Source organism: Muscardinus avellanarius, assembly GCF_963383645.1.
Source record: "Muscardinus avellanarius genome assembly, chromosome: X".
In the NCBI taxonomy this organism is placed as follows: Eukaryota; Metazoa; Chordata; class Mammalia; order Rodentia; family Gliridae; genus Muscardinus; species Muscardinus avellanarius.
This window is the reverse complement of record NC_137792.1, coordinates 6,540,637-6,568,003: the sequence shown is the minus strand read 5'-3', so window position 1 is coordinate 6,568,003 and position 27,367 is coordinate 6,540,637. Positions and strand designations below refer to the sequence as shown.

The 27,367-nt window shown below is 40.2% G+C and overlaps 1 protein-coding gene across 1 annotated transcript; it reads right to left on the bottom strand.

Annotated features, from left to right (window-relative positions):
- Nucleotides 1-2,027: 2,027 nt before the first annotated feature.
- On the bottom strand, nt 2,028-26,208 carry TLR7 (toll like receptor 7; the record flags this gene model as incomplete). The annotated part of the gene is made up of 2 exons (XM_080719427.1): nt 26,164-26,208; nt 2,028-5,168 (listed from the first exon to the last, which is right to left on the bottom strand). Exons 1-2 carry the CDS (start codon nt 26,164-26,166, stop codon nt 2,028-2,030), a joined length of 3,144 nt encoding a protein of 1,047 aa, XP_080575553.1. The 5' UTR covers nt 26,167-26,208.
- Between the last annotated feature and the right edge of the window lie 1,159 nt (nt 26,209-27,367).

Here is a 27,367-nt window from a genome sequence, read left to right as displayed (position 1 = left end):
GTTGTTTTCGAGTGATTTGTTGTTTATAAATCACCAAAATAGCTTAGACCTTATAAGTTTTATGTGTTTTAGTAGGAGAAAATTTATAATGGCCAAGAGTCATTTTTATGTTATCTTTCTTGTCACTAAAGGACTCTATGAAGCACAACAAAGCTAACCAAAGTTGTGAAATAGTTGACCATAGCAACTTAATCACGTCTTTATAATCCCTGAAAATGACTTTGGAATTTATGACTCTTATTAATTGATTACATGCCCCTTAAAATTAATTAATATATTAAGTGTTCACAGCTATACTTATTATAAAGCTTTTGGCATTTCCACATACGTGGAAAATAAAATATCTTCAACTAATGCTCCATTTGAATGGATACACAATGTTTTCCAAGTAGCATAGAGATTTTTTTTAACAGAATAAAGCAAGTTGGTAAGGTTTCAAACTTTGAGCTCATTAGTTTAAACCCAATTTGTCTTAACCATGTCTTGAGATCTTTTCTGATGTCATTGAATAGAAAAGTTGAAGTTCAAGACTGAAGCTTTCTCAATGTTAAGGTATATCAATATATGCTTCTTCTTCCCTTCCCCTCATATATAAAAGGAATTTATATAATTTTCATCCATCTAATTGTTATGCTTGATTACTATAAATTCCTGTCATGGAAAGTGAAGGGTCATATATGTTTTCTCATGTGCAGAAACTAGAGAGTGTAGTCAGGATACAAGAAGGAGTTTAGGTAATGGAGGAGAAACCCCAGTAGAGCAAGGAAGGTGATTTAGGGGAGGGTGGTGGAAAGGGAGAATTACCAAAAAGATAGTTCCATGAACATTATGTACATATGTGAGAATACCAATGCCAATCTTAATATCATGTATGGGAAAACAAGGAGCCAAAGGAAAGTTAACCAAGTGTTGTATGCATGTATGTTGTGATCACCATGAATTAAATGATGATGAGAGGCTATAATGTACCAAAAAAAGTATTAAAATAAGTGTACACATTTTCTGTTCTCCTTTTGAGTTTACCTTCGAACCCATCTAATGTTGGCGCATCAAGGTTGCAGATATTTACAAATGTGTGGCATTTGTTAACAAAGTAGTTTGAAAGATCATTGAATGAGGCAACTTCACAACGGATGCAGTATTGTATAATACAGACAAAAATATTTCAGCAGGGTAAATTAGCATTAAAGGTGAAGAGGATCATGTACATACACAGATATATCAATGCCAATCTCAATGTTGTGCACAGGACAGGCGAGGGGACCAGGTGGGAGCTAGGAGAAGGCTCACTGGGTGCTGTGGGTATGTATCACCCTATCACTCTGAAATTTATCATGATGTATGATTATAAGGACTAATTTAAAATGAGGATTATTTTGCATAAATGTAGATCATTTTAATCTTTTTCTGTTTTTAGGTAGACCATGCTTTATATTTCTCTATGGAACCCATCAACAGAGCCAAGGGAAAAGAGCAAGAGACACTGAAGCAGCAACCACCTGTATGGTGCCAACATTTGGTCCGCACAAAAGAGGTCACTAGATGATGCTTGCACAACTTATTGAGGAGTTAACTGCATTTTTATTTCATGAAAGCTTACTATCATTGTATAGACAGAGATGGAGTAATTTTTACCCTATTTCTGAACATGCCAACTTCTTAAGGGTAGCAGTGCGGACCTTCTAAATTTAAAGGTTGTGTGTATATTTAATTTTCAAATTTCAGGTGAATCAGGGCCTTGAGTTATCTCCTTGCCACCTGCTTTCAACAGTATTTTTATATAACAGCTGGGGAGAGAGACCCAAATGCAAAGGAGGACACAAAGAAAGCAGAAAGAAGGCTTGATACATTACCCGGATCCCATCTTTCTAACTTATTTGTCATACATTGGAGACTCCCCTGTAACATGGGAGATCCCAGCTCTTGAAGAATTTCAAAACACCCTCTTGGTGAAACATGTTATGAGAAAAGACAGTTATCGAGGCATCTCCTGGGTAAGCTAGGCAGTCATATCTTGCAAAGAAGAGCTAGAGTGTTTCCTTGAACAGATGACTATAGGCCACATGATTGTCCATGGCCAGAGCATTTTGCAGACACTGCCAGAAGTAGGGGTGAGCCTGGGGATTTTTTGGCCATTCCAGGACAGAACTCCCGCATAGCCTCTTCCGGAGCTGGAGAAACTTGGACTTCTTCAGAGGCTTCTCGAGAAATATCAAGATGATCACATCTACTTTTTCATCCATAAGCCTCTGATGGGACAGGTAAAATGCGATCTTAAAATTCTCAGTCTTTGCAAACTTGTCAGTCATCACAAACACTGTCTTTTTGCTGAGATGTATGCTCTGGGACAGGTTTTCCAGAACCGGCTGCCCTGGTAGCCAGTCCCTTTCCTCCAGACATAAATTAAAATGTTTCTCTCTTGGGTCTTCCAATTTGGCCACCAGCTCTTCCAAAACCCACTCTGTCACAGCTGGGTCTTTAGTGTCATACACAATAAAAGCATCATAGCAAGATCCTGTTGATTGCAGTCGCCTATACCCCTTTATCTTGGCCTTACAGAAATGGTAACTATACCACACATCCCAGAAATACAGGTGACTGGCTGTCATAACCACCATCAGAAAGAGAGCTACAGATATGGAAAATGAGAACAGAATCAGGTTAGTCATATCTAATTCACAGGAATACAGATTCAGAGAGACCACACTCTGGCCTTTGTGTGTTCCTGGCCCTACACAAGTTACTTCTGTGGCTAGGTAAGGAATTGTCACCTCTGTATGATTAACCCACCAAACAAACCACACAGCATCACACGTACACAGAAAATGATTATGATGCAAGAGCAACATCTCCAGATTGTTGAGTACATTTTCTGGGAAGCTAGTCTTCTGGATAATCTGGATTTTATTTGAACTGAGGTCCAGATATCGCAAATGCAAAGCATCTTCTAGAAAATACTTTGTCAGATGCCTGATTTGATTACCCTTAAGAATCAGTTTTTTGAGACTTCTGGAACAGTTGGATAATCTCTCAGGGACAGTCTTCAGTTGGTTGTGGCTGAGGTCCAAAATTTCTAGATTCTTCAGAAAATGGAGCCTTCCCCAGTTGAAAGATATGAGCCCATTTTTAGCCAAGGAGAGAGTCTTTAGACTTGGAGGCATGCCATCGAAAACTCCAGGAGGCAAGAAATTTAGGGAATTTCTAGAGATGTCCAGTTCCTCTAAGTTCAGCAGATTCTTGAAGAATTGCAAATACCTGTTATCACCGTCTCGCCAGAAAACATCCAAGTGATTTCCTCTGAATTCCAGCGTTCTAAGAGATTCACTCTCCATGGTCCTGCTAGTGGAGGTAGAGATGCCATTGTCATTCATCATCAATTTCTTCAGAAACTTGAGGTTCTTGGTAAAGTTTAACATGTGAGTAATTCCTTCTGATTGAAAATAATGGTTGTTGTTACTAAGATCTAGAACTTCCAGTTTGTGAAGTTCCTGAAAGGCTGTTGAATAAAGTAAATCAAGCCGGTTGTTAGATAAGTCCAAGTATTTCAGTTCTACTAAGGGCTGGAACTCACTGCCATTAAGAGTTTGCCCAATATTATTTCCTGACAAGTTGAGGCACTTGAGAAAAGAAAGATGCTGAAAATCAGAAGGCTTGATAAAAAATATATTATTTCTACTTAGGTCAAGGGTTGACCCATACATGTGGCAATCTTCATTATAACGCAAGAAAGAAGGAGATTCTTTGCTTTTGAACCTGCAACTCCTTGCATACTCGTCATATCTGAAATAATGCAATGCTTCCATGACCTGTGGCCCATGACTTTCTGCAGAAGGTCTGGTGTTAGAGCAGAAGCCAACTTCTCCTAAAGGTGATATTTTATTTGTGGAAAGGTCTATGACTTTCAGTCTTTGAAACTGGTTAAATAGGCTGAGATTCGCAATTTTTATAAAATTAGTGCCAAGATCAAGGACTTCAAGTTTGTGAAGATAACGTAGTGGAAAGAGGTTAAGGCTTTTTAGCTCCTTAAAGACGTATCCTTGGATCCGCAAAATTGTCAGGTTTTTCAGTGAAGAAAACGTATTCGATAGATTGATAAATGCTTGATAGACCTGAAGTTCATAATTGAAAGACAGATCCAATTGGACAAGGCTGGGAAGAAAATGCAGAAATTTGGCCTCCCCAATTTCTTTGGCCAAGTAGTTTTGGGAAAGATCTAGTTCCTTAAGTTTCTTAGTGTTTTTAAACCATTCTTGGGGTACAAACCTAAGAGAGTTACTGTGTAGATGTAAAACTCTTAATTCTGTCAGTGCATCAAAAGCTTTTTTGTGAATATCTAGGGGGGAATTATTTTCACAGGGTGTGCAAGGAAATGGGACATTATAGCAACGAGGACAATTTCCACTCAGGTCAAGAACTTGCAATTGGTGGAGGTGATTAAAATCATCTTCTTGAATTTGTGTAATGATATTGTTGTGAAGATAGAGTTCAGTTAGATTAGATGGCAAGGCAGTGGGGACAGCTGTGACATTGTTTTCTTTCAGGGACAGCACCCTTAAATTTCTTAGGTTCAGGAAGGCATCTTTTTCAATTGAAAATGAGACATTACAAGGATTGCGATAGTAACAGTTTTGGCCCAAGTAGAGTATTTCTATGTTGGCAAGTTCAGTGAGATTCTCCTTCATGATGGAAAAGATGTTGTTGGCTTCAAGGCTCAGAAGCTGTAAGCTAGGTGGAAGATTCTGTGGTATCTCTAGAAGCTGGTTACCATCCAGGTAAAGGGATTTTAAATAAATGAGTCTACTAAAGCTTCCAGGTTGAATCTGTAGCCTCCTGGTACACACATTGTTCTTGGGTCCTAGTCGTGGAGGTATGCAGTTGCATCTGAAATCAATCTCTACCAGATAGTTTAGTTTGTGGAAAGAGTCTGGGGAGATGTTTGGTATGTGGTTGATGGTGAGGGTGAGGTTGGTGGTATTGGCGGGAATGCCTTCAGGAATTTCCATCAAATGCTTGTCTGTGCAGTCCACAATCACGTGGGTCTTTTTAGCATCCATAGAGACATCACAGGGCAGTGTCTTAGGAAACCATCGAGTCCCAAAGAGTTTGGAAATTAGGATCATGTTCAAAAGGATGAGAAATTGTGTCTTCAATATCCACATTGGAAACACCTGAAAATATAAAAAGAACAAATTGTTCTATTAAAATACCATGGATTAAAATTCAAAAGTCCCATTTGCTGCCTTTCTTTTGATACAGTGTAAAAATAAATAATTTGGATGTTGTTATTAGTGGTCTCAACAACACCTCCTACTCCCTACTGTATTTGTCCGTCACTGAGGTTTTCGAAAATGTTTATAGATTTTAGCATCTAAGCTTCCTATCAAAATAGCTTTTAAGATGTAGAAAGAAGCAGAATTTCTCTATTTGTTGTTACATATAATGTTACACCAGAAGAGCCACCGATTAGTTGCCAATTTCCAAAATTTGGGTGAAGGGTAAGGAATGTGAAAAATACAGATACACATGAGAAAAACAACATGTTCAGACTTTAGGATGGGCTGGGAGCATAGGTCACTGGTAGAGTGCTTGTGTCGCATTTATGAGCTCCTAGGTTAAATCTCCAGCACAGTAAAAGACAAAAAAAAAAAAAAAAAAAAACAAAAACAAAAAACCAAAAACTTTACTACAACTAATGTATACCTGCTCAGGCTGCCCTGGTATACACTACAAGACTTTCATAATATTCAAACCTCATGATATTCTAGTGGGAAAAGAAAATAGATCCATTATCCCTATGTTACAAATTAAGGCACAGTTCAGTGGTATCCAACTGGTTTTCCTAAGGTCATTTGCTCAGCAAATGTCACTTCATTATCAAATGAAATGCCATTTCATTTGAAACACTCCTGCCATTTTGTTAATGCCCTTCTACAAGCCAGTTCTACTCCTGGATTGTTTTTTTGGAGGCATCTTAGAAATTATCTCCAAGATTATTTGTGGATGAGTATATTCCCTACACATTATACTTACATTATATAAACTTGGAGAGGGAAGAGCTGCAGCATCAGAGCATTGCCTGGGTGATTCCTAATTAGAACAATCATGTAATTGACTTAAAGAAGTGAAAGCGGTCAACTGTTGATAATCATGCTGAAATTTTAGGCATTTATCAAGAATCTCTCTGGCAAATGGGACATATAGAAACCTACCCAGAAAGATGTCTCTTGAGCATCCGGGTTTAACATGAGAGACACTGGGACCCTGGAAAGAAAAGCCTTGAATGGGGAATATGAGAGCCACTGAAGAGGTTGGCTACTCACAGTGTTACTTTCAACCAACCCTGTCTTTGATGGTGATTTAATAACTCAGATATCTGGGAATATATAATAGACTGTGGGGTACAAGAAGCCCTTATATAAATATTGCGCCTCTTCCTAGAGCATCACTACTATTCAAGCATTTAGGTAAAATGTTCACTACTCAAAGGGTGGTGTAGCCATTGTGTTCATGTGTCAGAATCCTGGTTTTATATTTAACAGTATACATGAAATAATCCAACCTGTGTTTCTACAATAGGCTTCTGGCTCAACTACTGATTTTGTTCCCCTAATTGGCCAAACTTTTCAGTCATGTCAGTATCTAAGAAAGCAAATGTCCATATCCTTTAATTCTTCTAATAGGGGGTAAAAAGGATAACTTTTCCCAGCTTTCTTTTTCTTCAATGCAGGACAGTTTAGAGAGATCTCAAAAGGCTTTACAAATCCATCTTTACATGCCAGAAGTGTGTGGAAATTAGAGGTGCAACTGTTCCCTCCTTTCCATCATTGCAACCATCCACTGGCTCCAGCTGATCCCCTTCATCAGCCCTCGCAACGTCCTCCTTGTTTTTCTTTCTTTCTTTTTTTCTTTCTATTTTTTTCTTCTTTTTGGTACTGAGGATAGCACCCAGGGGCATTCTACCTCTGAGATACATCCTTGGTCCTATTTTTTATTCTTTTTATTTTTTGAAACAGGGTCTCACTGAGTTGCAGAGGGCCTCACTAAGTAGCTGAGGCTGTCCACGAACTGCGATCCTCTGGTCTCTGCCTCCTGAATGCTGGGATTATAAGCGTGCGCCACCACGCCCAGCGTCCTTGTTTTTCCACTTTAGCTGATATAGTATTGGATGAAAATTCTTTATCTTTGCTCTGCTTCAAATCCTTGTCCCCAGGCTCTCACTCTTCCAATTGACATTACCCATCAAGCTACCTAAACGTTACTCAGTCATTATCTTACTGTTAATTCTCTAAAATGACTTTCCTTTTCCTTTTCCTTTTATTTTTTTACTGTATGAGCTCAAAGTTTTTATTATTGGATCCGAAGTTGTCCATAATTTGTCTCTTATTTGTCTAGGTTTACCTGATACAACTCCTCTGTCAGCTTTTCTAACTGGTAAATCCAAGTTCCCCGATTTGCAAGTCCCTCTACTGGAAGTACTCTTCCCTACAATCTTCATCCACCACAATTCTATTATCCTTTAAGGGAATATCACTCTTACCAGAGCAAATGTCTGGGATTATATGGCAATAGGCCAGGGATACAAGGAACCTTTAGACAAATATGCTGCATCTTCCAAGATGCACCACTATTAGTCATTAGGGGAAATGTTCACTACTTAGGAAGAAGAGACTGAGTCAAGATAGGAGGAAAGATTTTAAAAGAAAGGGAAAAAGTACAGTAAACATTTTATATGGACGTTGATAATAGGATCCCAGATTCTGGACCCAAAACTTGACTATTGTCAGACATCCTGGGTACATCAATCACACAACCAGAAAACATTAGTTAATGCTACTAAGAGTGATATTGTGGACTGGAGAGGTCAAAGTATTCCACATGGGGCCAACATTGATAAAGGGCAATCATGAATCAGGTGCTCAATTACTACCCCATTGCCATGAATAGGAAGATCCCATTATGCCTGAATTAACTGATTTTTTGTTTGTATTGGGGATTGAACCCAGGGGCATTCTACCTCAGAAGTACACCACCAGGATTTTTTGTTTTGAAATGGGTCTTGCTAAGTGGCTGAGTTAAGTTGCTTAGGCTGTCCTCCAACCTGTAATCCTCCTGTCTCAGCCTCTCAAATACTGGGATTATAGGTGTGCACTCACACCTAACTAAAAGTAATTGATTTAAAAACATGATGTGATTGAGAAAGCAATCATAAAACAGAGTTTCCTAGGATGTTCCTAAAGCAATTTTGTGATTAAATAAAATGGAGACTCAGGGAAGTTTAGTTACAGAAAAACAGAGTAATATATTAACCAGTGGTGTGCTAGGAAATGTTTAATGACTGTGTTCCTCTCTCCCCCACTAGCAAAATTCCCTCATTTGTTAAGTCTTGATTTGTGGCATTTGTCAATTTCCATAGTGTAAATATCCCCATGGTCAGTCAATTCTGAGCTCTTGGTGTAATGGAGCATGATACCCAGAATTGTCCTTTGCAATCCTGGGTTTACTTAGTCCAGCATGGCATTGGGCTTAACACATCTGAGACAATGCCTGACATTTTTAGCTTTTATCACACTAACATGTTATTAATTCAAATGCAAAATTAATCATAAAGCCTTCACCCCCTAAACTTCTCTTGCACCTGCCCACATTACCTCTTGGTCTACTACTACTGCAAGAGGCTCCAAACCTGACTCCCTGCTTTCCTTTTCCTCTGCCATTCATTCATTCAACAGGCAGCACCAGCACATTCTCAGTAAGTACAAAGCAGATCCTAAATATTTCCCATTGCGTGTACTGTGCATGTTCTGACTCCAGTTTGCCTCTCTGACCTTAAACCATCCCTTTCCCCTTTAACCACATACCAGCCATCTGGCCTCTTTTCTGTTCTGCATTTGAGGCAAGCTTGTAACCACCTGAATCTTGGAACTTACTGTTCCCACTTCTTGAAAATTTCTCCTCCTCAGCACCACTTAGATGTCTGGTCAGGTGACACATCCTCAGAAAGGGCTTCCCAGAGCAGGGAATGTACCTACCCTCCTATGTAATCATAGTGATAATGAAAGCTGGGTGTGGTGGAACATGACTGTAAGCCTAATATTTGGGAGGTTGAGATAGGAGGATCAAAGTTTGAGGTCAGCTTCAGCAATTTAGCAAGACCCACAGCAACTTAGCAAGACCCAAAATAAAAAATAAAATAAAAATAAAAAGTTCAAAATAAAAAGGTCTGGGGGTGTTGCTCAGGGGTAAACTGCCCCTGAGCTCAATCCCCAGTGCCTTCCAAATTATAATAGTGAAATTTGCCGGGCATGGTGGCACATACTTGTAATCCCAGCATTTGGGAGGTTGAGATAGGAGTATTGGGGTTTGCAGACAGCCTCCACTACTTACTGAGGCCCTTCGCAACTCAGTGAGACCCTGTTTCAAAAAAAAAATAAAAAATAGGGCAGGGGGTGTAGCTCTGAGGAAGAATGCCCCTGGGTTCCACCCTCAATCCCCCCCCCAAAAAAATAGTGATAATGATAGTATAGCATTGAGTTTAAGTAGTCTCTACCATATGCCAGACTTTATTTAAAAGCAATATATACATATATGTGTATAATATCTATGTATTTATTTAACCTTCACAATAACCACATGAGAGGTTTAAAAATTGTCTTCAATTTTTTTTTTTTTTGGTGGTACCAGAGTCGGGGTTCCAGGAAACCCTTCTCCTCCGGGCTACACTCCCAGACCTATTTTATACTTTTCTTTTTTGAAATAGGGTCTCTTAAGCCAGCATGGCTGGCTTCAAACCTGCATGATCATCCTGTCTCCCTCCCTAGCACAGGGATTACAAGCGTGGGCCACCATGCCTGGCTTGTCTTCAATTCTTTATCCCAAACCTTCGAGACTAGATGTGTGTGTGTGTGTGTGTGTGTGTGTGTGTGTGTGTGTTTGGTGGTACTGGGGTTCCTGGAAACCCTTCTACCTCTGGGTTACACTCCCAGACCTATTTTTATATATATTTTAAAATTTGGAAACAGGGTCTCTTAAGCCAGCGAGGCTGGCTTTGAACCTGTGCAATCCTCCTGTCTCTGCCTCCCAAGCACAGGGATTCCAAGCTGTGCCACCACGCCCGGTTTAGATGTGTTTTAGATATCAGATTTTTTAAGATTTAAGGCAGTTGCATGGTACATGTACTATCTTATATAATACCTTTTGGGGTTGGGAACAGCAACCCCTCTGAGTTACAGCCCCTGCCCTATTGTTTTATTCTTTATTTTTGAAACAGGATCTCACTGAGTTGCAGAGGGCCTCACTAAGTAGCTGAGGCTGTCCACGAACCAGCATCCTTCAGTCTCAGCCTCCTGAATGCTGGGATTACAAGCGTGCGCCACTACACCCAGCTACCTGGATTTTCATTGCACAACCACGAGCCTAATTTTAAGCCGTATGGAATTAGGAAGTAAGTTGTTACCTACGAGAGAACCTCAATTACTTGATGCTTTATCAGGCTATTGGCAAAACAGAGCCATGTATTGGAGGTTGCAAAGCTGGTGACTCATGCTATCATAAGACACTTGATAAAACTGTCACTTAGGCTATTTTAGAAGGTAGCACGTACGCCAACTGCATCTTCGCTTTCGGGAGAAATGGTTTGACAACACTCATAATGATGATGAGTATTGGTGGCTTCTTGATACTGATTTCAGTAGTCTAACAAAAGAAATGCACTAACACTGACATCATTCAGTCTCCAAGAAGGGCTAGAAGGAAATGTAGCTTTGATAAGAGAGATTTGTGTCTGTCTGCAGCCCTGCGCTAAGTTGATTAAGTCTTCCTTAATTTGGGGCCTGGTCAAGTTGAAAAAGCCAAATAATTTACCCCGGAGTAAGGCAGACATAATGGATAGAGCCAAAGTAGCAGCCTTAGAGAAAATAAGGCTTGGCTTTCATGCATTTGTTCGAGCACTTCTGATTAAGCATTTTCTAGCAGACATTGAAAGCCAGTTCAGGGTAAAAATCTGATTAGGAGCATTGCCTTTCCCTTGCCTCATACAGCCTCAGGACAGTTAAGTTGAAAGAGAGAGGTGCACAGAACACACAGAGGAGACAGAACATCATCTTCAGACTTAAAATTGTTTAGAGCTGCTCTAATGTGATGGCCATTAGTTACATGCAGCTAATAATTTTAAATTAATTACAATCCGGTCTCTCAGTCACACTAACTATATTTTATGTGCCCCCAATTCACACAAAGTCAAGGACTACTATATTTGAAGACAGAGATATGGAACATTTTGATCATTGGAAAAAAGTTCTGTTAGACCACATGTGTCTAAACTAGGCATTGGCAAACTTTTTATATAAGGGTAAATGGGAAAATTGAGGGTATTATGTAGGTACTCAACCATTTAGAATGTAGCTAGTTAGAATGACTAGACCATTCTTTGCTCACAGGTTTCACACAAATACGTGATCAGAAAGATTTAGCCCATAGGTCATAGCTTACAGATCCCTGAACTGGATAATATCTTAGGCTGTGTTAAACTTGGGCATGGAATTAAGTCTAAGCAGTCAACTAGGTCTACTAAGGATTAAACTGTACTACATACAAAGCTTCTAAATCTGTTCACATATTACTAACTTCAAAATCATCTACTCCCCTCAATTTTAAGAGATTTGTTTCCAGTAGAAAAGTTGAAAATTAGTGTTGATATTTTATTTTAAATTTTTTGTTACTGGGGATGGAACCTAGCGCCATTCTACCTCTAAGCTACACCCAAAGCCCTTTTTATTTTCTATTTTGAAACATAGTCTTGCTACGTTCCTGAGAGTCTCACTAGGTTGTTCAGGCTAGCCTCCAATCTTTGATCCTCCAGTCTCAGCCTCCCAAGTACTGGGATTACTAGAGTGCACCACCCTGTCCAGCCTGAAGATCAGATTTTGTTAAGGGAACAAGAACAGAAGTGGGAAATGTGCCACAGAGGAAGAAAAAGGGGATGGTCATTGGAAATTAGAGATGCAGGAGGACCCCCTTTTCAACCTTTGCCCCAGAAGCTGTACTCTTTTGAACCTGAAACCTCGAGAAAAGCACAGAGCTCATTTATCTCACTTGGTAGCAGCAGCCACAGCGGGGATATGGCTAGCTCTGCCCCTTACTCAGTAGTTGAACCACATGCTTGGATGCTTTATGGGAAACAAGAGGTCTCTCAGCTCTCCCAAGTAGTTGCACTGGAAGCCTGGAACTTAGAGATGCCAGAAAGCTTGCATTCCAAGACCCATGCCAGAAGGGAGATGCACTGCACTGCGGTAATAGAGTGATTTTTTTTTTTTTTTTTTAATCGTGGTGGAACTTAGGCATGCTCTGCCTCTGGGCTGTCAGCCCTAATTTATATTTCATTTTGAAATAGAGTCTCAATAATTTGCCAAGACTGGCCTCAAGCCTGCAATCCTCCTGTCTCTAGCCTCCTGAATACCAGCTGGGATTACATGTGTGTACTACCATGTCCCGCTGAAAGTTAGACTCTTGTTCAGCAGGGGAGAGAGAGAGAGAGAAAAAAAAAATGTACTCAATGAATAGAGACTTTCTGAATTTGTTATGTGAATAGTAAATTTACTGTTGAGTTTTTCTGTCTTAAAAAATCTTTTAGAGAGCATGGTTTAAAAATATAAAGTATTAGCTAAGCCGGGCGTGGTGGTGCACGCCTGTAATCCCTGCGCTTGGGAGGCGGAGACAGGAGGATCGCGCTGGTTCAGAGCCAGCCTCTCTGGCTTAAGAGACCCTGTTTCCAAATAAAAAGTATAAAATAGGTCTGGGAGTGAGGCCCATCGGTAGAAGGGCTTCCAGGAACCCCAGTACCACAAAAATAATAATAATAAAAAATAAAGTATTAGCTGGGTATGGTGGTGCACACTTGTAATCCCAGCATTCGGGAGGCTGAGACAGGAGGATTGTGGTTTGCAGACAGCCTCAGCTACTACTTAGTAAGGCCCTTTGCAACTCAGTGAGACCTTGTTTCAAAATAAAGAATAAAAAATAGGGCTGGGAGTATAGCTTGGAGGTAGAACGTCCCTGGGTTCCATCCCCAGTACTGCAAAAAAAAAAAAAAAAAAAGTGAAGTATTGGAGGAGAGAGGTAAGAAGCAGAAAAGGAGGACCGAGGAAGGAAACAGTTTAACAATGCTATGTCTGTATCTGAAGGTATCGCTGCCAATGTCACTAATCGGTACCAGGAGCAAGAAGCGCCATACGGAAGGAGATACACCAACTGCTATGTGCATGTGAGTTCGAATCACTTTGAACCTCACTGTGATGTATAATTACAATGAAACCAATAAAAGCAGAAAAATGTGAAATATTCCTTTAGTCCAATGGAAATTCCCTTATGTGTGAAAATTTCCCCTTTCAAATCATTGGGGCCTGCCTGCTTCAGACGTCGGTTAGCTTTAATTAACATGATTTTGAAATGTACGGGTTCCACACTGAGCCAGATCTATATTTTTTTCATGTGATGAAATAATTCATGTTATTGTGTTTGGCTTATTTTGGGGGGCAATGAGTCCCTAAAAGCATGCATCTTTCTGTAATTTGATTTGTAAAATTGCATAGTACACCATGACATAGGCCTGGCTTTGGTGATGAATCATAGCTAATTACACATGCAAATACAGTGGGTAAATTTGGACGCTCAATTAGTAAACTAATTATGGTAGAAAATAGGAGAGTGTGATTTTTGTATGCACAGGTGTTTCTACTCTCCCAGGAAATCACCTCATTTGCTAAAATGGAAAATGTAGAATTCATTTTGAGTAGCCATCAATCATTTGTGTGTGTGTTTAAAATAACAGCCACCTCTTATTCTACAGTTGTGCGCCAGGAGCTAAGGCAGACACACTATATATGTAGCATCTCTCATAGTGAAGTTGAAAGGTCATGTAAATATTCCTATTTTTAAAATATTCCCATTTTACTGATGAGGAAGCAGAGATCGGAGAGGCATTTTTCAAATTCATTCAAATTCAGTTTTGATCAAATTGTCTTCAAGTTGCTCCATATAGTTTTAGCAAATGCTTTTGGGATAAGGTGGCTAAAGTTTGGTTAATTTCCTTTTGGATTAAGTGATTCCTGGCACTCTAATGTTTCTGTTTTGTTCTATTTTGAGCTTTGGGGGAAAGGAGATTGGATGCTTCCATAGGAAAAAAAATACAAATATTTTTTAAAAAGTATATTTAAGATGTGTGTGTGTGTGTGTGTGTGTGTGTGTGTGTGTGTAGTACTAGAGATTGAATCCAGGGACTTTCTATCTCTGAGCTACCACCCCAGCCCTATTTTATTGTTTATTTTGAAACAGTCTCACTAAGTTGCTGAGGGCCTTGCTTAGTTGCTGTGGTTAGCCTCAAATCTGCAATCCTCCTGTTTTAGCCTCTCAAGTACTGGAATTACAGGCATATGCCACTATGCCTGGCTATATTTGTGTGTGTGTGTGTGTGTGTGTGTGTGTGTGTGTGTGCTCGCGCGCATGTGCGAGCGCGTTGCTAGGGACTGAACTCAGAGGCATACTACCTCAGAGCTACAGCCCCAGACCGATTTACCGATTTTTAAATTCTTTCTTTCTTTCTTTCTTTCTTTCTTTCTTTCTTTCTTTCTTTCTTTCTTTCTTTCTTTCTTTCTTTCTTGTACTGGGGATGGAACCCAGGGACATTTTACCTCTGAGATACACCCCCAGCCCATTTTTTTATTCTTTATTTTGAAACAGGGTCTCACTAAGTTGCAGAGGCCTCACTAAGTAACTGAGGCTGCCTGCAAGTCTGGATCCTTCTGTCTCAACCTTCCAAGTACTGGGATTACAAGTGTATACCACCACACTCGGCTTATATTTATGTTTTGATTGAAGCCAAAGTGAATAGAAAAAAGAAGAAAAATGTTTTCATATGCTCTACTTCTTTTTTTTTTTTTTTTTTTTGGTGGTACTGGGGTTCCTGGAAGCCCTTCTACCTCCGGGCTACACTCCCAGACCTCTTTTTACATTTTTTTTTTATATTTGGAAACAGGGTCTCCTAAGCCAGCGCGCGCAGCTGGCTTCGAACCTGCGCGATCCTCCTGTCTCTGCCTCCCAAGCGCGGGGATTACAAGCGTGCGCCACCACGCCCGGCTCATATGCTCTATTTCTTATGAATTGCATCCTATGCCCAGAAATACTGCATTAGAGCAGTCTGTGAACTTATAAAGATCCCTAGAGCTTTTTCTTCATACTAAGGAATTCTATGCTTATGTAGTCATTCAGCACACATTACTGGGAATCTACTCCATGCAAGGAATCTTGCCAGATAAAGCAGGAGATTTATGATGAGTCAAACCCCATTCCTGCCTAATTGAGATCCAAATATCTTGAGGGCTGCATTAACAGATGCTGACTCTATCTCTTATGCACAGAGTTCTCTCTGCTGCCAGGGAAATACATCGTGGGACAAATAAAAGACTGTGGGACAAAGGATAAGTTGAGCCTTATCCTTTAAACAAAAGCTTGAAAACACCACTCTTTAAACTGGCAAAAACTGTCTACTCAAATTTTTTTTTTGGTGGTACTGGGGTTCCTGGAAGCCCTTCTACCTCCGGGCTACACTCCCAGACCTATTTTTACATTTTTATTTGGAAACAGGGTCTCCTAAGCCAGCGCGCGCGGCTGGCTCCGAACCTGCGCGATCCTCCTGTCTCTGCCTCCCAAGCGCGGGGATTACAAGCGTGCCCACCACGCCCGGCTCAAATTTTTGATGATGATGATGATGATGATGATGATGATGATGATGCAGGGTCATTCCAACTCCAAGCTCCACCCCCAGCCCTATTTTTTTATTCATTATTTTGAAACAGGGTCTCACTGAGTTGCAAAGGGCCTCACTAAATAGCTTCGGCTGTCCATAAACCACATCCTCCTTTCCCAGCCTCCTGAATGCTGGGAATACAAGTGTGCACCAGCACACCTGGCCTTTGAATGCATTATTTTAATGACAGAACTCAAGTCTGTGTTCACAACTGATTTGTCCTGATTTTTATCTATATTAGATCCCCACCATTATGTTTACATAGTTGTAGAGACACAATGACTAATAAGTGCTCCTAAATTTATGCTTTGCAAATAGCCTTTTTCAAAAATTTGCAAACTGATAAGAGTTCTGTGGTTGCAATCTGAGGAAAGAGAAGAGAGAGAAAGAGATATATGTAAGTGGAAACCTTTAAATGACACAAAATGAGGAAGTAAGAGTAAGTGGTTTGTGTCATGTGACAAATTTGAGCCATGCCAGCATTCATCTAACTTCTCCTCCTGTTTATTTATTCTGGGAGTTAGCATCTTGTGAACGGAAAATTACATCAGGATTCAGCCTCCCAGAGCTACCGACTGAATTCTCTGAGAACATGACTTTCTCATTTACAAACAGTTAACTGACTTCAGTGGTCCCTTGCTAGTGCGTAGAGTCGGCTGGCCTGGGGCCCCCTGAAACTTCTCTTCCAGGGACTATCCTCAGCTGTGGGGGGCCTTCATAAAATCAGCCCTATCCATTCCCCCAACCTCAGGCTTCTGTCGTTTCAAAATGGTCTAAGCCAAGCTTTAACCACTAAAAAATTTAAGAATTTTAAAGAAAAATAGCCAACACATCTTTTTTATGATACTAAGCATTATTGTTATTTTTTGTGGTACTGGGGATAAAACCTTAGGGCATCATACCTCTGAGCTACACCCCAAGCCCTATTTTATATTCTTTATTTTGAAACAGGGTCTCACTAAGTTGCAGAGAGCCTCATTAAGTAGCCGAGGCTGGCCTTGAACCGTGATTCTCCCGTCTCAGCCTCCCAAATGCTGGGATTACAAGCATGCATCACCACGCTCGGCTTAATTCTAAATATTTTTCGTCTTCATATCAAACTAGTTGGCAGTTTGATTTAGCTCTCTGAAATAGTTAAGAATTAGAAAACTGAAAGGCAATCTATCGATTGTGACAGAATATTTAAAAATGAGAAACTACTAACAGTGGGACACCAAATGTCCCCTGCAAGGGTTGTGGTAGAGCTATAGGTATGAATGAACATGAGAAATTGCTATTAAAAATAAAGTGGATTAATAGCCGGGTGTGGTGGCGCACATTTGTAATCCCCGCGCTTGGGAGGTGAGACAGAAGAATCGCGCAGGTTCAAGGCCAGACGTGCTGGCTTAAGAGACCCTGTTTCCAAAAATAAAGTATAAAATAGGTCTGGGAGTGTAGCCCGGAGGTAGAAGGGCTTCCAGGAACCCCAGTACCACAAAAAATAAATAAATAAAGTGGATTATTAAAGTAGCATCAAAATGACACATAGTGTATGGTATATTTATGTTGAATATACGTACATATATTTGGATTTACAAAGGAAAGCGTGGAATACTATGCAAGCAAACTTTAATAGCAATTTCTTCTGGGAAAGGAATAAAAGGGGCTTTTCCTGGGGAGGTCTTCTACTGTGTGTGTGTGTGTGTGTGTGTGTGTGTGTGTGTGTGTGTGTATGTGAGAGAGAGAGAGAGAGAGAGAGAGAGAGAGAGAGAGAGAGTATTGATTCCAAGAATATTCTATGTTCATGGTATATCCCTAGACCTGTTTTATTCTTTTATTTTGAAACAGAGATTTTACTAAATTGTCGAGGGCCTCACTAAGTTGCTGGGGCTGGCTACAAATCTGCAATTCTTCTGTCTCAGCCTCCCAAGTACTGGGATTACAGGTGTGTGTCACCATGCCTGGCCTATTTTTATTTTGTATTTTGAAATGAAGTCTCACTAAATTTCTGACGCTGACCTTGAACCCACCATCCTCCTGTCTCAGCCTCCCAAGTACCAGGATTACAGATTTCTGCTACCATGCCCTGCTTAAAATACTTTAAGAATTAAATCCGAAGAAATAATAAAACATAAGCATAACAATTCAGAAGGAAATTGTGAAAGTGAAATAATTCAGGAAGTGGCGATTGATGGCTGCTGAATGGCAAGTACTCTTCTCAGTGTTTGGGATGTATCCATTGACAACACAGAAACGATTTCTGGTTTTCTGGAGAAATAGTGTTCTCCAAATAATAGGAATAAAATATATAGCTGTTCTAAATAATATAGGGTGGCAGGTGGAAGATGTTGTGAAAAAGAAAACGTAGGGCAATGTGAAGGAGAACAGGAAAGTGGGGTGGGGATGTGACTCTAAATGGGGTGGCTCAAACAGGCATCACTGAGAACTGACACCTGAATACAGATGTAGAGAAGGAGGGAATTCTCCTTAAAGAAATCCAAAACAAAACATTCCTGATAGAGAGAAAACCCTATTATAAAGGCCACAAGGTAGAATCATGTTGGAAAAGTAACAAAATTAACGGAAGCAGGAGTAGTAGAATAGGAGATGAATTTAAGAGGGGCCTCTGAGCTTGGATGGCCCTGTCTACTGTTCCAAGAATGGCTGTTTCAACTTTGAGTGGAATACAGATCTGCCTCATCAGTTTCAAGCTGACGGCAAGTTGGTCTGACTTAGAAGAACCACCATAACCATATGTGGTGGTGCACACCTATAATTACAGTACTTGGAAAGGTGAGTCAGGAGGATTGTACATTTGAGAACAGCCTCACTACTTAGTGAGGCCCACAGCAACTCAGTGAGACCCTATTTCAAAATAAAATTTAAAAAGGGCTGAGGGTGTAGCTCAGAGGTAGGATGACCCCAGTGATACACACATACATACAAATACACACACACACACACACACACACACACACACACACACACACAAACAAATGGAGGACCATACATGTTCCTATGTGGAGACTAGATAAATGAAGGAAAGTGTGGAAATCTTATTCAAGAAAAAAAAAACAATATAGCGGTGCTGGAGGTGGTGAAAGATAGAGGGTACCTACCAGATATATTCTGAAGGCACAGTCAAATAAAATATCCCTTTAATAGCTGGACGTGGTGGCACACACTTGTAATCCCAGTATTTGGGAGGGTGAGACAGGAGGATCCCGGTTTGCAGACAGCCTCAGCTACTTAGTGAGGTCCTTTGTAACTCAGTGAGGCCCTGTTTCAAATGAAAGAATAAAAATTAGGGCTAGGGTTGTAGCTTGGAGGTAGAATGCACCTGGGTTCCATCACCAATACTGCAAAATAAATAAATAAATAAATAAATAAATAAATAAATAAATAAATATAATAAAAGTGGGCATGATGGTGCACATTTGTAATCCCTGCATTTGGGAGGCTGAAACAAAAGGATTGCGGTTTGCAGACAGCCTCAGCTACTTAGTGAGGCCCTTTACAACTCAATGAGACCCTGTTTCAAAATAAAGAATAAAAAAATAGGACCGAGGGTATAGCTTGGAGGTAGAATGCCCCTGGGTTCCATCCCCAGTACAGCATTAAATAAATAAATAAATAAATAAATAAATAAATAAATAAATAAGAAAGAAAGAAACAGGGTCTCACTATGTTGCTGAGGGCTTAGCTAGGTTTCTAAGACTGTCCTTGAACCTGTGATCCTCCTGTCTCTGTCTCTCAAACAGGAGTGTTCTGCTTTTCCCTTCAATCTGTTTTTTCATCTACCCAAATTACTGGGTTGCCCATGGTTCCCGTGTGCCAGCCTTTCGAGGAGAGCGACTCCCCTCTCCATTGCTGCTCCCTAGAGCTGCTCTTTTAACTTGACAGGAGGACCGAAGAAAAGCCAGATTATCCGAGTTTGAAGGAAATGTTGGAATCTGCACTTTTGGAGGAGAGTCACTTCTGTGAAGTGGTGCAAGCCACACGTTCTATATCGTGCCGGGTAGCCTGAAGCTGCATGGGCTACACTGAACCAGATGTGATGGTCATCTGGCTGCCGAATCATAAAGAAGGACATGAAAAAAGAGAGAAGTGGGGAAGCATTGCGGGAAACCCTTGAATTTGAATTTGCTGAAATTGGTAAGTTTTATATGGCATCTGAATTGTTTGGTAACTAGGTTCTCGTGTCATGTACATCATCTCCCTCAGGGCTAATCAAGAACTTGGAAAAAGGGAAGTTGTTCAGAAGCTATTTGTTTATAGACTGAGCCTCCATAAGGAATTTCCCTACTAGATTTTAATTCCACGATCTGTGTTTCATGAGTTTTGAAATAATTGGAATCATAGGCTAATCTCTGAGTAAAGTCTAAATAACAAAGATATCAACGTTCCATTGTATAATGACAATGGCAAAATTTAAGTACAAGAATACAACAAACATTTTAAAAAAATAAGAAAAGGGAGACTTTTTATCATTTATTTTCTACAATTTTAGCCTAACAGACTTGGTTTTCATACTACAGGAATACAATGCTCTAAAGACGTCTTATGCAAATTAGGAAATCAACAGCTATTATGTATTACAGTAGCCACCTAAGATCATAAGATATTAAACTGTGCGTGACTTTAAACCCTCACTTAGGCTTTGCAGGTCATATAGGCTGTCACTTTTCAGCTCTTTGAGTAGATGGGCACCAGAGTACAAAAGAAGTTATAGACAATATATAAACAAGTACACAAACAAATCTGTCTGGAAAAGTTAAATTTAAATTTAACTTTTTTTTCTGCAGTACTAGGGATGTAACCCAGAGACATTCTAACTGCAAGCTATACCCTCGGTCCTATTTTTTATTCTTTACTTGAAAACAGGGTCTCACTGAGTTGCAGAGGGCCTCACTAAGTAGCTGAGGCTGGCCGTAAAACATGATCCTCCTGTCTCAGCCTCCCAAATGATGGGTTTACAAGCATGTGCCGCTATAACTTTAAAGTGTCTAGGAATATGAATTTTTCTCTGCTATGTTTCAAACATTTGAATGCATAAAAAGCATTCTTAGTTTGTAGTATGTACAAAAACCAGAGAACACACTTGATATGGTCCCAAGGCCAGAGCTTGCCACCCTCAACCCTCAACTTTGAGGAGCCTCTAAGATCAGAATGATCATTCTTGGGTATAAGAGACTGATTGGTTAGTCTGTAATGATGTTTATTTTTTTCTGGTACAGGGAATTGAACATAGGGGTGTTCTACCTCTGAGCCACACTCTCAATCCCCTTTACTTTTTATTCTGAAACAGGATCTTACTAAGTTGTCAAGGATGCATTGAACCTACAATCCCTCTGTCTCAGGCTCTAAAGTACTAGGATTACAGTTGTGTGCCACTGATCCTTGCTTTAATGATGCTTTTAAACTCCAATATAGCCAGGTGTGGTGGTGCACGCTTGTAATCCCCGCGCTTGGGAGGCAGAGACAGGAAGATCGTGAAGTTGAGTTCAAAGCCAGCCGCACGCACTGGCTTAAGAGACCCTGTTTCCAAATTAAAAAAAATTTAAAAATAGGTCTGGGAGTGTAGCCCGGAGGTAGAAGGGCTTCCAGGAACCCCAGTACCACACACACACACACACACACACACACACACAAAAAAAAAAAAAAAACTCCAATATAACCCTCCAAATTTTAAAATAATTGTATTTATGTAATTTAGTAAATGGATATTTATTATCCCATAACTTAGCCATGAAAAATTTAGCTCGGAGACAGGAGGATCATGCAGGTTCGAAGCCAGCCTTGCTGGCTTAAGAGACCCTGTTTCCAAATAAAATATAAAAAATAGGTCTGGGAGTGTAGCCCGGAGGTAGAAGGGCTTCCAGGAACCCCAGTACCACCAAAAAAAAAATTAGCTATAGTTAAGAGTAATGTTTTTATCTTTACAATTTCTTATGAAAAAATGCTTAACATCATTAGCAATCAGAGAGATGCAAATCAAAACTACCCTGAAGCTGGGCGTGGTGGCACATGCTTATAACCCCAGCATTTGGGGGGCTGAGACAGGAAGGTCACAGTTCTAGGACAACCTCAGCTACTTAGGCCCTTTGTAACTCAGTGAGACCCTGTTTCACAATAAAGAATAAAAAGTAAGGATGGGTTGTAGCTTGGAGGTAGAATGCCTGTGGGTTTCATTCCAGTACTGCAAAAACAAAAAAACAAAACAAAAAAAAACACTACACTGAGATTCCTACCCTGAGATTTCACCTAACTCCAACTAGAATAGCAATATCATTCAAAACACAAACAACAAAAAATGCTGGTGAGGATGTGGAGAAGTGGGAACTCTAATACATTGTTGGTGGATTGCAAATTAGTGCAACCACTTTGGAAAACAGTATGGAGGATCCTCAGAAGAATGGGAACAAATCTACCATTTGATCCAGCAATACCACTTCTGGGTATCTACACAAAAGAATGGAAACCAAACTACTAAAATAAAGCATGTGTATCTCTGTTCCTAGCTACACAATTCACCATAGCCAAACTATCTAACCAGCCAGGATGCCCATAAACAAATGAATGGATTACAAAACTATGGGATATGTACACAATGCAATTTTACTCAGCCCTAAAGAAAAACACAATTACATCATTTGCAGGGCAATGGATGGAACTAGAGAACATTATGCTAAGTGAAATTAGTCACAAAAAGCAAGAAATTGGATGTTCTCCTTAATATGCTGAAGCTAGTGAGAAAATTGTCATACGAGGAACTCTAGACAAAGAAGGAGATATATAGATGAGCAAATAAGGCGACCTAACTGAGGGGGATGGGAGGGGGAAGAGGGAAATTCCCTAATGTACATGATGTACATTCACAAACATATCAAAGTCAATCAGTAAGCCAAACATAAGAAGGAGGGAGGGGGAGAGAATGGGGTAGGAATGGGTAAGGGCTAATTGGGTGATGTGTGGTGTGCATGTATGCCTCTACCATCTTGTACCCCATTAAGATGTACGACTACACTGTACCAATAAAAATAAAAAAAAAATTCTTAGCTATCCAAGCATGATGGTACATTCCTATAATCCCAGTACTTGGAAGGCTGAAGCAGGAAGATCACAGGTTGGAGGGCAGCCTCAGTAACTCAGTGAGACCCTGTTTCAAAAAGAAAAAACAAAAATGTCTGGGGATGTACCTTGGAGGTAGAACATCCCTGGGTCCCAGCTCTTAAAAAACTATTTTATCGAATGCTTCATTCTAATACCGATCCCCCCATTTCTGCATCTATTTCCCTTAATAAGAAGTATTTTAGTAATGTCCAGGACTTCGGATTGCAAAGATTTGGTTTTAAATCCAAGTGCTGTGTGTATGTATGTCACTGTCAATATGATTTATGTTATGATGACTATAATGTACCTACACAAGCATATTTAAAAATAAATAAATCCTTATTCTACTACTTAAGAGCTCTGTGACATTCATAAATCATTTTCTCTCATTAGCCTTTGATTTCTTAATTGTAAATGGTTATAATGCAGGGCTGGTTTGTGAAATTAAAAGATGTAACACGGCTAGGCATGGTAGTGCACACTTGTAATCCCAGCGCTTTGGAGGCTGAGACAGGAGAATGGCACAGGTTCAAAACCAGGCCTCAGCTACTTAGTGAGGCTCTCAGCAACTTAGTGAGACCCTGTTTCCAAACAAAAAATATAAAATAGGTCTGGGAGTGTAGCCCGGAGTTGGAAGGCCCCTGAGACCCAACCCTAGTACCACGCACACACACACACACACACACACACACACACACACACACAAAGGTGTAACACATTGATTTACATACATCACCATTACAGATTGTCCAATGTATATTAAACACCCAGAACTTTACCTTAGACATTCAAATCATCAGAAATACATGGTACTTACTGGTTTCCAGTTTGCTTTTTTCAATTAATATTATACCATGAACATTTTATGTCATTCAGTCTTCTTTGTTTAAAATGGAATTTGAGCTCGGTATGATGGTGTGTATCTGTAATTCTAGTATTTGGGAGATTGAGACAGGAGTATTGTAGGTTTGAGGACAGCCTCAGCAATTTACCAAGACCTTAAGCAATTTAATGAGACCCTATTTCAAAATAAAAAGTATAAAAGGGCTGGAGTGTGGCTTGGGGATGGAATACTCTTAGGTTCAATCCCCAGTACCAAACAAACAAAGAAAAACACCAAAATTTGGTGGTTACCTAACGTTTCATTTATGAGGTATGTCACAATGAATTAATCCCTCTCAAACGAGAGATATGATATATTTTCTTTACTCTCTACACACACTATCTTGCTCAATAGCTTACCATATTTCCACTTATTTTTTAAGAGTCTCTGGAAGTCAACTTTCCAGATTTAAGGAATATTCCTCCCTGTGCTTTTGGGTCATGTGCAGTTTTTCCTGTGAAAACTGCTTTCATGTCTTTTTATAGAAAGGATATACCAATTTATCCTTTGTTCTTAAGTAGTACAATATTATAATCAAATATACATGTATTGAGTGTATACTGGGTAAAAGTACATGTCAGGCTGAATCTAGGAAGAACAGGGGATATTAGGTACCTCTTTTGAAGTCAGGCTACACAAGACATGACCTTGACCTTATTAACCTTGTGAAATCTCATTTTCCTTTTCTGTACCTTACAGGGATGCTTTGAAGCTCAAACAGAAGTTTGTATATCAAGCCCTTACTGTTAGTATAATGCTCCACTTATAGTGAGTGGTCGAGAAATGTGGGCTCTCTATTCTCATCATTCCTATCATACCATCCCTTAAGGGACAAAGACAGATGTGGGCATGTGCATGCATTAAAATAGACATCTGGGTTTCTAGGAAATGAAACTATAGCTGTTGTTTCCTTGCAGCAGAGTAGCCCTAGGACAAGTGTTTCATTAGATCTTAGATGCAAAATAAACCCGGAGGTCAATATTCAGATCTAGAAACTGCAGTGGGTTCCTAGCAAATCCTCTTCATAGTGTTTACTTTGGGTGGTAAAATGATTTCAGAAAAAGATCACCAATGTCGTCTTCAGATTTAGTTTCACCATACCTAATCGCTTACACTCGCATCATAACACTAGCAAAGGACTTGAATGAACAGAATGTTGTGTGAGCCTCAGGATGGTTCTGAAAGGCAAATGGGGAAGTATTATAATGCTCATTTTGTAGACAGAGAAATTGAGCTTCAGAATGCATGCACAGTAGGTCCCCCAGATAATGCCTGGGAAAGCCAGCACTGACAAAGTCATGCCCAAGTCTTTGCTCCAAACCCAGGAGCTTTGCAAAGCCTTTGAGCTCTGTGTCCATCATTATACTGCTTGTTTTGAGCACACATTTTTTTTTTGTGTGTGTGTGTGGTACAGTGGATGGAACCCAGGGACATTCTACCTCCAAGCTACACCTCCAGCCATATATTTTTTTAAATTATTCTTTATTTTTGAAACAGGGTCTCACTGTGTTGCAAAGGACCTCACTAAGTAACTGAGGCTGTCCATGAACCGCGATCCTCCTGTCTCAGCCTCCCAAATGCTGGAATTACAAGTGTGGCTACCACGCCCAGCTTGTATATTTAAAGAAATCTTTCCCCACATGTTGGTTTGTGATCACCTTCAGTATCTGATGAAATTTCTCAACCACCCCCACCACTCCTAGGAGATGCCCCCATCAGCATGGCCTGCCTCCAGAAGAATCCTGCCAGGTCAGTTTAGCCACAATTACCCTTAGTCCGGACTGAAGTTTGTTCTTAGTAACTTCCCATACACTGGCTGTCACCCTACTTCCTGGCTCTGAACTCCCTTGTATCCTTGCTGTATTCAGAATTCAGAATTGAGCTTAGTTCTATACTGAGGTTTCTTTTCCCCAATGCAATAGTCTTGTTAGTTCCATTTTATTCACCAGCTCTGGTCTTCCTTAACAGCACCTGAGCTCAAGGTTTCCTGGAAACCAAGTCCTATGCGACCCTCCCTTCCCTCTCTATATAATAACTCAGACAACACCATATACTGCATAAAACTCCAAGTAACTTCAGTGATTTATATTGCTTTAAAACCCAAACCTTAGGATGAATAAATGAGATCCAAACAAGCTATGCCCCCAACTCAAATATCTGCTCCTGCTCACTGTGACACCTGTTTAACTTTTATAGGAAGTTGGACAGAGCAAGTGTTGATTAATATGAAAGATTCCATGGATTAATCTCAATGATAAAATGTCACAAAGCAACTTCCCTCGGGAAATAATCAAAGTACAATTCTCAAGCATTACTCTTTCCAACTGTTTTTAGTTTTTCCTGCCTAGAATACAGATTATAATTTTAGGAATATGTTAACAGTTCTTACCATGTTTAGTCTTCTTCCAAAATGGAATATAGCAGTCTGGTGAAAGAGGGCAATGTATGGGAGGTACCAAGAGCGGGCTGTGATGGACTCAATGGCATCAGCTAAGATAAAGAGAGACAGCAAAAAACTGTTACCTTCAAAACATGCTGGGAGCCGGGCGTGGTGGTGCACGCTTGTAATCCCCGCGCTTGGGAGGCTGAGACAGGAGGATCGCGCAGGTTCGAAGCCAGCCTCAGCTACTTAGTGAGGCTCTCAGCAACTTAGTGAGACCCTGTTTCCAAATAAAATAGAAAATAGGTCTGGGAGTATAGCCCGGAGGTAGAAAGCCTCTGGGTTCCACCCCCAGTACCACCAAAACAAATAAACAAACAAGCAAAAAACATGCTGGGAATGTTGCTTTAAAATTTGCTATGAAAAACACCTATTAGTAGCATTCATGTCCTCAAAGTTAGATAAAAGAGAGACAAACTCTGGAAAACCATTTCTAGTGATACGGAAAGTCTAACTTTATCTTTCAAGAACTATTTTATTTTATTTTATTTTTTGTGACACCGGGATAAAACCCAGGGGCCTTCTACCTACGGGCTACACTCCCAGACCTATTTTATATTTTTTGTTTGGAGACAGGGTCTCACTAAGTTGCTGAGAGCCTCACTAAGTAGCTGTGGCTGGATTCAAATCTGCGTGATCCTCCTGTCTCTGCCTCCCAAGTACTGAGATTACGAGCGTGCGCCACCACGCCCCGCCAAAGAACTGACATTTTAGACAACCACATTTTTTCCTTTATATTCTAAAAAAGAATTTGTGCATGCGTTCTGGATTCCCTTTCCTCCTCCCCCTCTCCACTCCCTTGTAACAGGCATACATCTACTTACTTAAATTATCCAAATTTGTTCTAATGCTTAAAATAGTTTTCCTGATTGCAGGGAGTGATCCTCTATCTGGAATCTTCTGAGATGAAGAGATAGGTGGAAGAAAGCATAGAGTCTCAGAGATTTCAGGCAGCTAGCCCTGGAGTTCACAATCGCAAAGGTAAGGTTGGGTGGCAGGGAGCAGGAGGGAGGGGAGACTACCGGGAGGAGTGTGACTATTTAAGCCACCCAGACGTGGGGTTTGCAGAAGCACCAAGTTCCTCTTCTTTCTACCACCACAATCAGGGCAATATCTCATCTAAATCCAAACAACCCGGCAGATCAATCTTTTG